Here is a 13,649-nt window from a genome sequence, read left to right as displayed (position 1 = left end):
ATAAATGTTATATATAGTTATATATATGTTAAACAATATGTTATACATAGTTTAAAAAATTTTTACTTAAAGTTTGTATTTCACATTTTTATTTTTCATACACAAATAAACAAAGGTAATAGACAAATACTTACCACAATCGTGTTTTTAATTATTGTTTAAAGCTGTAAGTAAGAAATTACCAATAAAAATCAAAGCAAGATGATGTTTAACATTTCTACTTCAGGAAGAGAGGCTCAATCAAAATAGTTCTATTATAATACTTGAAGATTTTTTTATAACTTTTCTACAACAGGATTTGCCAGTCTCTAATTCTAAGCCTGTCAAATACTTCCTGATTTGTTTTTATTATGGACATTGAAGTGTTATGACAAAATTCCATAACCTAAATCCTCTTTGGATACCCCCACTACTCATTAGAGCGAGAGGAGGGTTGAGTCCATCACGTGACCCAGTGTCAGATTTTTAAATACATAATTATTATTATAACATCGCTTTCCCAAATTAAAAAAAATATTTCCTGATAATTCCCAAATGATTTTACGTCTGTTGGAATTTAAATTTCGCCATTTCCTCAAAAATTCCCAAATTATAAAAAGGTTTCCCGGAATTTCCCAAATTAATTCCTGATTGTTCCATACATTAATTTATGGAAATGATCAATTTATTCGCCAAGTATACGGCGGTGTTCTAAGCCTGTTGCATTTTCTGGAATTTTTAATTGAATGGGAGAATACGTAAGTAAGATAGAGAAAAACTATCGACATTCTAAACATATTGTACTTTTAAGTTGCTAGAATAGGAAAGACGAATACCCAACTTTTAAAGAAAAAGTAAACGAAAACCGAAGTTTATTTTGGATTTTGAAGAGGTAAGTTCGTTACTTGATAATTTGATATTTTATAATTATTCTTTTACATATAGAAAATGAAAAAGCTTAACAAGGAGAAAAAGGTAGGCATTGTGATTTGAATGTTGTGTGTATAATTAAATATTTTAATATTACAGAAATCATTTGGAGAATTTGGAGATTTCAAATATATTGGGAATTACAAACAAATAAGAGAGTAAGTTTTAATTTATAAAATTAAAGAGTATATATTTAAATCAAACAGTTGTTATAGATTGTGCATTTATGTGAAATATGTAATTTGTGTGTTATATCTACATATATATATATATACATATATACATTCATGTGTAAATGTAAAAAATTTAAAATCTAAATCAAAACGAATTGTGCGATTACAATTATAATTGTGTCGAATTTAGAATTTCGTCCTAGAATTTCAGGAATAAAATGGTCAGATAGAGGAGGTTATCCAGATCAATATTGCAATCCTTTAGTTGATGTTAAATAAATATAATTGAACAATAAGTTTAATATTAAAAAGAGAATTCACGCGAATTAGTGAAGAGTTAGTGGACATAAAAATGCGAAATATAAGTGTAAAGTTTATTTTAAATCGAAAAATTACGTTCTTCAAATAGTGGTAATTTTCAGCTCTAAACGCAAATATCTCGAATATTCCCGCGTGTATAACTACATATATTCCTGAACAAGATATCTGTTCGTATGCAGAATATCTTAATTGTTTAAAATAAAAACAGCATTAGTGTTTCATAATGAATAAAAGTGAACATGGTTCGAATATACATATACGCATTTCTGCTCTGAGGCAGCATTTTAAAATATACATACATATAATACATTTATGTTTTTCATATATATTCCAGAAGCTGAATGCCATTGAGACCCGTCTCACTGCCACTGAAAGTCCCTAAAAGACAAAGTAAGTAACGCAGTATTATATTACCAAATGAAAACAGAAGCTAATTTTTATATTTTAATTTTCTAGAAGCCAGAAAAGGCCGAGGTGCAGGCACAGAGTAAATTATTGCGCGAATCCCGCGTCGTAGCGGCAAAGACGCACCATTCAATTAGCCGCATCACCGGTGATTTGGATGACGAGCATTACGTGGAGCTCGCTTCGAAACTGCCCATGTCAGCGGAAGAGCAAACTTTCAAAAAAGGAAATCAAATTCCTGTTAGTGTTATTATTTTGGTTATCAGTAACAAGCATATTTGTTGCCTCAATATCTTATATATAAAAATAATTTTGGGTTTTTTCTGTTCGCTATCTGACTAAACCGTTTCATGAAATAAAATATGACCTGAACCACTTTGAAGAGAATCCAATGAGGATGGTTTTTAAAAATAAGCGTAAATTTCCAAAAAGTGACTGCCATGCAAAATTTGGTTTTTCAATTTTTTTGGTTTGTTTTTCAATTGATTTATTTGCAAATTATTTGAATCGTTCAATTTCTGTCATTTGCTTTCTTTATTTCAAATGGTAAATTTTTGAAAATTATTCAGTGAAAACCTTATGTGTGTTTCATACAAAGTGATCAATTATAGATTGAAATTTGTTACGATGCCCCGAAGAGGTCATGCTAATATCGGTCGACGTTCTTTTTGCCATCAACATATGTACATTGGCAACCCAAAGCCCATGCACGAGTACTCGCAGGATGCGATGTCATACCTGTACATGCGGAATTATAGACGGGCGGATTTGTTTGTTACATTCACTTGCAATGCAAAATGGCCACAGATTACGGAATTATTTAATCTCGGTCAAACAGCAAGCGATCGTCACGATGTCAAAGCATTGCTCTCCAAACAATAGCATGTTTGATGAACTTTATTTTGAACCAACGTATGTATATATGGTGATGCTAGATGCAAATTGATGAAATCATTTCTGCGGAAATTCTGATCCAAAGATACATAAATAGACCTAGAATTATACGAGGTGGTGAAAACCAATACGGTTCATGGACCTTGCGGACGCCACAATCCCACTTCGGTTTGTATGCCTGACAATAAATGCACGAAACACTATCCACGTGCTTTTATTTCGAAAACGCAAACTGGAAATGATGGATATCTATTGTACATTAGGGCGAATTGATACAATCCTCCCGAAAAACGACGGTTGCTTCTACCTTCGGTTGCTACAATTGCTGGAACATGATAATCATTGGAATCAAACGATGGATGATGCGATAGCTACTTCGCGTACTTTCGTTACTTTTCGCGATGATCATCTTGACATATCAGCCTTCAAGTCCTCGTCAATTATGGGATAGGAACAAAAGTGACATTGCCGAAGAAATTTTATATCGCCTTCGCTAAAAATTGGAAATGGTACAATTTCGGTTGATACTTCCAGTGGCATGAAATCAATTCACCTGCTTTTTGTCAATTCACTTCCGCGAAAGATGAACTCATCACGAATGTTTATCCGTACATTGGCCAAATTATCGTAACTACGATTCCTTGAGGGCACGCGCAATTTTAACTTCCAAAAATACCGATGTTAATGACTTAAACTGGAAGATTCAAAGTCAAATTCGATCGATCGTCTTGACAATGAAGATGAAGCCGTGAATAACTCAGTAGAATTTCTAAAATATTTGGAGAGGCTTGGTATGCCGCCACATCATTTGCTTCTCAAAGTTGGATCTGTTATTATTATGTTTCGCAATCTTCATGCACCGAAACTGTAAATGGAACGAATTCCTTTGAGTTCAAACGATTTGACATTTCAGTTCAAACGTATTCAGTTTCCAGTGGAAACTGCATTTGCGATGACAATCAATAGGACACAAGGATAGTCGCTAGAAGTGTGTGGTATAAATCTGGGAATGCTATGTTTTTCACACGGTCAGCTATACGTGGAGTGTTCACGAGTTTGAAAACTATCTTCTATGTACATTTACGCATCGAAACAGAAACCAAAAAATGTTATTTATCAAGGTGCGTTGCCTTGAAAAAATGTAAGAAAATCGCAAATAAATGCTTTTCAACACAATATAAATTCAACTTTCTTTTCATTTCAAGTCACATAATTTCGCACAGAACAGCGATTTCGGGGTCAGCTAGTGTTATTATATTTGTTCCCCATTTGTTACTTCTAATAAATTTAACTCTTTTAAATAAAATTCAGTATTTATACCCTAAACAGAGTATATTAAGTTTGTCACGAAATTTGTAACACACAGAAGGAAGCGTCGGAGACCCTATAAAGTATATATATCTGTCTATATATATACGAACTAGATATCGTTTTGAAATTTTGTAAACGTCATTTTCTCTTCTACAAACTGAACGATCGGAATCAAGTTCTTATATGGAAAACTTTCACATTAAACAAGATATATTCATGAAACTTGGTACAGACTATTTTTTAGACAACAATGTAATCTCCGAAGAAATTGTTCAGATCAGATTACTGTAGCATATAGTTGCCATGCAAATTGAATGATCAAAATCAAATGCTTGCATGGGAAACTTCCTCATGTGACGATATATCTTCACGACATTTGGTATGAGTTATTGTATATAGAAATAATGTAATATCAGAAGAAATTGTTCAGATCGGCTCACTCTAGCATATAGCTGCCATACAAACCGAACGATCGGAATCAAGGGCTTGTATGGAAAACTTTCGCATTTGACGTGGTATCTTCACGAAATTCGGCATTGATTACTGCTTAAGGTAACAATATAATATCCCAAAAAAATTGTTCAGCTCGGATCACTATAGCATATAGCTTCCATACAAACTGAACATATAGTTACTAACATAAATGCACTTGTGAAGGGTATTTAGCTTCGGTGCAACCGAAGTTACCGTCTTTTATTGTTTGTATATAATTTTTTTTTATTTAATTGTAAAATCACATTTACTTAAACTAATTGTTAAAATTAATAAATAACATATATGTATACATATGTATGTATAAAATACATGGTAAGGAATAATCAATTTTATAAATACGGGTTGTCAATATAGATTTTCAAAGTTATTAATAGATAATTGTCTTGTAATTTTTACTGTAAATATACATATTATTACGAGTTATATAAACAGAACAAAAAACGCAGCTATAAGTATAACTTTAAAACAACATTAAATTTCTTTCTGTAGCTTTTGACATTTGCTGCTACTGTTTGGCCTTTGTAAATTTTGTAATAGTTTTCTTAATTTTCTTGTTTCCTTCACACATCCATAAGCCATCACGATCTTTTGCCATCTCAGCCAAAATTTCGCCGCCGATAAAGACCACCTATTTTCGTTGTAGCGATCTTCAAAATGAATTTTAAATTTCTGCAAATTAGAACATTTTTTATTTTTTTTCTGTGTTTTTTCATTGCAATGACTTACCGCAAATTTATCCACACACGCACGATATGCTCGTACAATTCCGGTCATATATTCATATCGCCCGTTTATCTGTAGTAAAGAAAAAATATTATATTAATAAAATTTGTTAGTTGAAAGCTATTCGTGACAAGCATAGGTGTTTCCAACGCTACTTACTGTCCCATCTCGATGTCATAGGTGATATTGCAAAGCCTCTCTTTCATCATGCAGTTTCAAAGACAGCGGTTTGATTAAATGTATAACCACCAACCAGTTGCAACTGCAAAAAAGTAATTCGCCTTGAATTTTATATATAGGTATATTTAAAATAATTATTCGTAAGTAGAATATTTATCAAATAAAAACTCACTTGTTGAAACGCCAAAATTAACCAAACTATCACGCATTTCCCAGCATGGTACATGGGTGTAGAAAAAGTGACCATTCACAGTCCTTAATCTACCCAATTAAAATAACTAAATAAATCTAAAATTATTGTCTTGCAAAATATAAATTTGGCTGTGAATAAACATATTCTGCACCGCACTATTTGGCAGGTTGCTTATTTGCACCAAACATTTTTCTGTGGTGAACATTTATTAACTAACCACAGTTAAAAAGAGGCATGAATAAAATACTTTATTACTAATGTTTAAATGAGTTGAGCATCCACCCCCTCTACCCGCTAAAACTGGCGCATTCTAATACAACAGCGCAATTCACCACAGCTGATGACACTACAACACAACTCACCACACCTGTACCCCTACCCACTAAACAAAAAGGATGGACAACAGGATAGAAGACACAATTCGTGCTAAACATTTCGACACATACAATTTGATTATACACATTCGCTCATACACTGCGTCGCGTCAACATCTTGCGCCTCTAACGCGATTATCCAATGCGACCAAGACCTGCGGCTTCTCGATCGCCAGCATCGGCAAATCTTTCTCGGAAGTGAAGTCTCACCGCCTATCCCGTCGAGATTTATAATAACTAACTTTGTAAAATATAAATTTATGCTAGAATTAAACGTTAAATTTTTGTACATTTTAACCTGTGTGCGTTTTTATTAAAGAATCTTTAAAGTGGTTAAAACTTTTCTGTGCACATGTGGGCAGCAAATTATTCATGGTCCTTCGAGCCTCAAAGACAGGCACTATATTAACGGCCAGATATTATATGTACGCGAAACATAAATTTAGCAGTGCAGTGACACCAAAAATAAAACACATACATATGTATACACACATACAAATTTATACATAATAAAAAGTGTGGTAATGAGAAAACAAAACAAACGTAAAAAACAAAACAAATTAAAATATACTTATATGTAATACAAAAATTACAAAAAAGGTGAAGTAACAAACACAAAACCCAAATAAAACATAAATTTGTACGAAATTTTAGAGCAGCGAAAAGAGTGCACTAAAGTACAAAAAACAAAAACCAGAGCAGTGCAGTGTCACAACAAAAAAGAAAACAAAATAAACAAGCAGAAAAATAGTGCATTTCTTTATATACACATATGTATGTACATGCATATAAGCAAATTAAAAAGTGCAGGAAATATGGACAAAATTCCTAATTAAACAAAAGAAGAACATTAATACGTATTAAAAGTTTGTGCCAACAAAACCAAAATTATATAAAAAACAGTCGAATCAAACTAAAAACAACACATAAACCGGGCGTGATATCGCGAAACTAAAAATACATACATACAAAAAACACTGGGCGCGAAACCCAGCAGTAAATATACATAAGTATATACCAACAAATTAAACGCGCGCGAAAGTTAAACGCAAAATATAAACTAACAAATTAACCAGGCGCGAATCTAAAAGAACATAAAATAAAAAAAACGCTAAACAAAAGGACACCAACTGAAAGCGGAGGAGAAAAGAATAAACGCAAACAAATATACGCACAAACAACATTGCAAGTCATACCAGCTGGAAACGCTTCGGAGAGGAGCATACATACATACATACATATATATATAACTACAAAGCTCTTGAAGTAACCAAGTGAGCGTATTTAATCCAGTTTCTTTTTACACGGATTTGAAGTTACACGGTAGAGAAAATATTTTTTTGTAAAAACTTTGTAATCTACTACGGTTTCAAAATCACTGTCCTGTAATTATGTTTGTTTTTTCCACACTTAGCACCATTGTTAAAATGAACATACATAGAGTAACTGGGACCTACATATTTTGTTCGCATGATATTTACATTGCTGAATTGGATATCTCTAGCGATGATACCGACTTTAGTCCAGTTCGTCGCAAACAATTGCGCTTGTTATCAAGTAGCGACGAATAATTATGTAGCTATGTAAATATTTTTTCTTATTTCTATTCTAATTTTTCTGTTCTTAGTTCTGTATTAACAGATTTCTTTTGTTTTTTGCATGCTCAACCAATTTTTCACCTGTATCAATTATGCACATTTATTAAGTTTTAATGCTCAATAAAATACCATATGAACATACAATTTGTCTGCATATCTGAAATTTTATAGTTTTCAAATTTTTTTACACAGTTTTTCGAAGTATAAAAAGACGGTTTTGCGCTTTATGGATACTAATATCGAAATATTTATAAAAAAATTTAATGCCTGTTGAGCTTACTTAAAATGCGCCAAAATTTTTAACAGCACAACAAAGCAAAGGCAAACATTAAAATTATAACATAAAACACAAGGATATAAAACAACAACAATATATACATATGAAAAATTATTTATATAATAAAATACGGGGGCATACCGAATTATCCACTACGCCTATATGTACATGAGCTATATATACACGGCATAGAATCCGCCTGTAATTTTATACTACCCTGTGTAATTTTCAAACACAACTATTCACAGAATAACAAAAACAAAAATACAGCCAAAAAACAGTTCAAAAAATTTACTTGCAATGATTTTGTTACAAATGACCTTAAAAACTACCCCTTCTGCTTAGTATAAAGTTATTGCAGTAAAACAATCACCGGTTGTCAAATAACAAGTAAGTTTGTTGACAAAGGCAAACATTAAATATATAACATAATACAAAAGTCACATTGGCATCTTGTTTCTTTATTAATACCACTTTTAATCAGTTCGTTAGCAAACAAGAACAAGCATGAGTTGTCTGTTAAAAGCTGACCTTCTAACAAATTGAATTCTGTATGATGTTCATTTGACGGCTTAACAGAGCTGATTTGTAAGGAATAAGTTGTTGTGTCCCGCAATTCGTTGTTAGTAGTAGCTGTAGAGTTATTGCAGCGGATACGACACCGACGCTTGCGTTGGCAGTTTGCCGCTACCGCTGTGCCTTACCCGTCAGCGTGGGAATGTGAATTCGTTGACTCAGGCCACGCGCGGACTTTGTTGTTGACAAAGTGCTGCTTATGTTAACTGCTACGGACGCGCGGACTTTATTGTTGACAAAGGGCAGCTTATGTTAACTTACTAACACATCCTTTTAAGGTCCACATTGCCATCTATTCTGCAATACCACTTGTTCGTTAGCAAACAAGAACAAGCAGGATTGCTTACAAAAAGCAAAGCGACCTCTCTAACGAGCTCTCAATCAGAGAACTTAAAGCATAGAGAAGGTGCAAATTGAATTCTGTATGATGTTCGATTTGACGGCTAACAGAGCTGATAGAATTGTAGTAAGGAATTCACCATTCTCGCTGCTATTTAGCAGAAATAAGCACGTTCAATGGCAGAAATATATGTAAAACGACTGAATTCATGTGAGAATGATTAAAGAGAAATTCTTTGAAGAAAAATATACAAAGTCACACAGAGAATGTAAAAAAGCATTCTCTGAGTCACATATGCATGATTATTTTGTCTTATATGAAATCGGAAAAAATTAGGTAAAAATAATTTTAATTTTATTTCTCTATAATTTTAGTTTTTAATTTTTAAATCAATTAATATTTCAAATAAATTATCTTAATTTTGGCTATTACAAAGTGAAGATGTGACAAATGAACTTCATTTCTTCAAAGTAAATTGATGACCTTCATGAAATATGCATATTCGTATTATTTCGTTATCATTTCCATATTTGCCCAGAATTTCGAGGGTATATACATATGTACTATATATGTATATTATTTCTTTGGCACCTTTGTCTGTATGTTTACGAAAGCAAATGCAAGCCACATACATATGTACATACATTCATAATAACAAGTGCCGCCTGCATCTTTTCGCATCTCCGTTGTCACGGACAACCAATGGCCGAAACTCACGTATTGTCAAAGAGTCAATCTGTCGAAGCACTGATGCGACGACAAAGCGTCAACATCAACATAGAAAACCCAAGCTGTGCCGAAAAAATAAAAGAATGGCCGCCGATTGTCACCGCTTCCCTTCCCGCTGTAATAGCTTCGCCTACAAACTAGCGTAAATGTGTATGTTTTTATATGAGCTTGAAAACATATCGACGCAGATTTTTGCGAGCCACGGAAAAATATTTTAGAATTGACAAATATTATAAATCGACAACAGCTATGTTGCCACTTTTCTCACTTCTTTCTTAGAACAAACACCAGAAAGTTGTTCAATTTATGATTTTTAGCTTTTGCCATCGTCGCGAAAAGACGCTTGTTGGCAAAGGCATGCTCAAGGACATGTTACAGCGTCTGTTTTTATGAATGAAGCGAGGTCGCTTGTGGAATTTGTGCCTGCGTTTATGAATGAAATCGTTTTTGTTGTAAAATTTACTATATTTGATTAAATATCCAAATTGACTATAAATATTACTATGCATGCATTCATACAAAAGTATACTCATTCGTTATTATTTTTACATGTCAATATTGAATTGCTGGGGGCAAAACGCAAAAGCATACATACATGTGTACATATGTACATACATATATGCATACATTGACATTTAGACATTCTGTGGTTGTGAGCGAAACGAAATTCTTTACATTCGTGGAAATGAAAACCGATAGCGGTTTCATTTGGTGTCGCGAAATTCTATCGGAATAAGCTTTTTTCGAACATGAGCAAAACCGATATTCCAATCAGCTGTTCCATTGATGTGTTAAATTAAATTTACGCTTATTTGTAAACAGTAGAGCATTTTTATAATATTTGAACTGTTTTGTGAAAATTCAAAGAAAATAACTGAAATATATTATGACAGCTGCGATTGCCATATTACTTATGATGGAGGAGGAGCAGCAACACAGTTCAAAGCGGCGAATATTACGAGATAAGAGCAACCCTCTCGAGCTGCCGGGGTCAACGTATACAAAACTTTACTTCAATGGCTATGTGTTTATAACTCACTTATTTGCAGATTTATTGCTCAATATCGCTTAAACAAAGAAGCTTTTGTTATGGTATTGGACAAAATTCAGCCACGCTTACGTTCATCGACGATTCTCGCAGTGCTTCAACTTGCTGCAACGCTTCGTTTTGTGGCCGAAGGCCCATATCAGCGATCAGTGGGAAATAATGCAAACATAAGTATGGCAAGAAGCACTATATCTGAAGTGCTAACACGAGTGATAAAAACATTAGAACATTCTATATGTCATCAATGGATACAACTTGCAATGGGAGCCAGTGAAAAACAACACTCCAAAGACTATTTTTATAACAAATATAGAATTCCTGGCATCATTGGTTACTTTAATAGAAAAGGATTCTTCAGTATGAACGCTATAATTGTAAGAAATAGAACAAGTTTATGCACCAAGTTACTATTAAATGTATATGTGTTTACTTTCAAAGGTTTGCGACAGTAATATGACGATTCGTGCAATAGATGCAAGGTATCCTGGATCCAGTCATGATGCGTTTGTTTGGAGCATAAGCACCGTTCGACAGCACTTTCTTAGGGAGTACGAAATTGGCGATCGAACTTCCAGGTTACTAGGAGACAGTGGATATGGTATTGAACCGTTATTGTTAACTCCATACAGAGATCCTGAGTACGGCTCACTGCAAAATACTTTTAACAGGGCTCATTCTTCGTCACGCAATGTGATTGAAAGAACGATAGGCCTTTTAAAAAGTCGCTTTCGATGCTTACAAGGTACATTGCAATATAACCCACAAAAGTGGTTAAAATTGTCAATGTTTGTTGCGCACTGCACAACATATGTCGGTGCTTTAACATTGAATGCCCCAATATAGAAACTATCACCGTTTCCACAGAAGTTTACGAGGAAAATTCTGAAATTTTATCACATGGTAGAATGCAAAATGAGGGCCAACGGATCCGAAACGAAATAGCAAACGCTCTTTAAATCTATTGTTCTTTTGTTAAGGCACACAACATGAAATTGTTTATTTAAATACGTAAATCCTTAAATTAATTAAATTATAGAATTCATTGTACATACATATGTAAATAGTTTTATTTTAACGTATTTTAAATCAGTCATACTCTTCCAAGGGATCATACTCCTCCTCCCCATGTTTGCGTAATACTTCAAGCATTTTTTTGCTGGATTTTTTGAATTTCTGTGTTAGGTTATTAACCGCGCTGACTAAAGCCTTGTCTGTCTCCTTTGCAATTTTTTGAAATTCGAGGATAGCATCCATTTTGTTAGATATGTCCTGCTTCCATTCTTTGTCGTACTCAAGAAACTTGTTTAGCCACTCATTTGTTGTTTCTTTTGGCGTAGGGTTTTGAGCGATAGAGGTGTCAAGACGAGGACGTTCCGCAGAAGTTGAAGGGATATCGTCATCGCTTGATATTAAATATTCTTCCTCGAGACCAAATGATAGTCCCGAAACCCCTCCAACACTCTGAGCCATTCCACAAATGCGTACAATGGTTTCCTCCGTTTGGTTCAATGTATACTTAGAAAATGATCCTCCACCAGTGGCTCGGGCTACGATTTTATTCTGCGCCAACTTCTTTTTCACTTCGCTTTTCCAGTCCGTCCATATCTAAAAATAGGAGAAAATAATTGGAAAATGGAATAGGATTTCCACTAGCATGAATATGAAAGCATTGTTGATTACCTTCTTCCAACCGTTCACATCCTTTATTGGCGGGCCTGCGCTGTTAAGCGACTCTGCTAATTGTTGCCAAAGGGAGTCCACAAGCGCCTTTTCTCGTTTGGTAAACCCTCTGGCAATGTCGTGATACTTCCCCATAAACTGCAACAGTACATCATTTTGTCCTCTATTTTTATGTTTTCCCCTGGAAATGTTGAAATAGTATCAATGGTATGTTAATATTCAAATGTGAATTACATTTTACACTTTGGCACTATAAATTAACGGCCGCATATTATATGTACGCGAAACATTAATTTAGCAGTGCAGTGACACCAAAAATAAAACACATACATATGTATACAAACATACAAATTTAAAGTGTAAACACAATGGCTACGACAGACTGCAAACTACATCTGTCAAATATTAAAATACACACGTTCTTATGGGCAGTGTTATTTTGACAGCTGCACGACTATACGACTGCAGGCCGACAGTTGTCGTTCTCGCTAACTTCAATATCCTCCTATTTTTGCCAACGACAGTACGACGACAGTAGAGTTGACAGAATGGAAGATAGAAAGAGGAGGTAGAGTGGTGATGCCACTAATATGTAAAATGTAAAATTATTCACAGCTCTAACAAACTTGATGTTATTTTACAAATAAAAGCATAAAATAGCTATATTATAGCTCTATTATATCATTTGTAATAACAAGTGATAATTTAAAGCAAAAATATTTACCTATTTACTTATTTTTTGCATAAAAAATTTCACTTTGAACAAAATATTAAAATTTCATTGAAGTGAAAGGTATTAGTATGGCCACAACTGCGTTGTTTTGTGTACATGCCGGCCATTGTGTTGTTGTTGCTTCTCAAAATGTACATGTAGTAAGATGAACAACGACGTTTTCAGTTCACTGTCGTGCCGCTGCAGTCTGTCGTAGCCATTGTGTTTACACTTTTACACATAACAAAAAGTGTGGTAATGAGAAAACAAGAAAACAAAACAAACTTAAAAAACAAAACAAATTAAAATATACTTATATGTAATACAAAAATTACAAAAAAGGTGAAGTAACAAACACAAAACCCAAATAAAACATAAATTTGTACGAAATTTTAGAGCAGCGAAAAGAGTGCACTAAAGTACAAAAAACAAAAACCAGAGCAGTGCAGTGTCACAACAAAAAAGAAAATAAAATAAACAAGCAGAAAAATAGTGCATTTCTTTATATACACATATGTATGTACATGTATATAAGCAGTTTGTGCCAACAAAACCAAAATTATATAAAAAACAGTCGAAATAAACTAAAAACAACACATAAACCGGGCGTGATATCGCGAAACTAAAAATACATACATACAAAAAACACTGGGCGCGAAACCCAGCAGTAAAATATACATATATACCAACAAATTAAACGCGCGCGAAACT

General features: G+C 33.6%; 1 protein-coding gene and 1 long non-coding RNA gene across 2 annotated transcripts; both read right to left on the bottom strand.

Moving 5' to 3' along the window:
* Positions 1–4,899: 4,899 nt before the first annotated feature.
* LOC126765792 (uncharacterized) lies at positions 4,900–5,491 on the bottom strand. Its single transcript, XR_007668585.1, has 3 exons — positions 5,391–5,491; positions 5,235–5,303; positions 4,900–5,177 (listed from the first exon to the last, which is right to left on the bottom strand). It is a non-coding gene; the product is annotated as an uncharacterized LOC126765792 (long non-coding RNA).
* Positions 5,492–11,632: 6,141 nt separating this feature from the next.
* Positions 11,633–12,496, bottom strand: LOC126765870 (uncharacterized). Its single transcript, XM_050483544.1, has 3 exons — positions 12,468–12,496; positions 12,227–12,407; positions 11,633–12,151 (listed from the first exon to the last, which is right to left on the bottom strand). Exons 1-3 carry the CDS (start codon positions 12,494–12,496, stop codon positions 11,633–11,635), a joined length of 729 nt encoding a protein of 242 aa, XP_050339501.1.
* Between the last annotated feature and the right edge of the window lie 1,153 nt (positions 12,497–13,649).

The sequence above is a fragment of the Bactrocera neohumeralis genome, unplaced genomic scaffold, assembly GCF_024586455.1.
Source record: "Bactrocera neohumeralis isolate Rockhampton unplaced genomic scaffold, APGP_CSIRO_Bneo_wtdbg2-racon-allhic-juicebox.fasta_v2 cluster11, whole genome shotgun sequence".
Lineage (NCBI taxonomy): Eukaryota > Metazoa > Arthropoda > Insecta > Diptera > Tephritidae > Bactrocera > Bactrocera neohumeralis.
The sequence above is the reverse complement of the archived record's forward strand: the minus strand, read 5'-3'. Positions and strand labels throughout refer to the sequence as shown.

Excerpts from the sequence above, each read along its gene's own strand:
- LOC126765870 (XM_050483544.1), bottom strand. The coding sequence starts at position 12,496 with ATGCGGCCGTTAATTTATAGTGCCAAAGT. Across the intron at positions 12,408-12,467 it reads TTAATTTATAGTGCCAAAGT|GGGAAAACATAAAAATAGAG; the intron begins GTAAAATGTAAT and ends CAACATTTCCAG. Across the intron at positions 12,152-12,226 it reads ATGTGAACGGTTGGAAGAAG|ATATGGACGGACTGGAAAAG; the intron begins GTAATCAACAAT and ends TCCTATTTTTAG.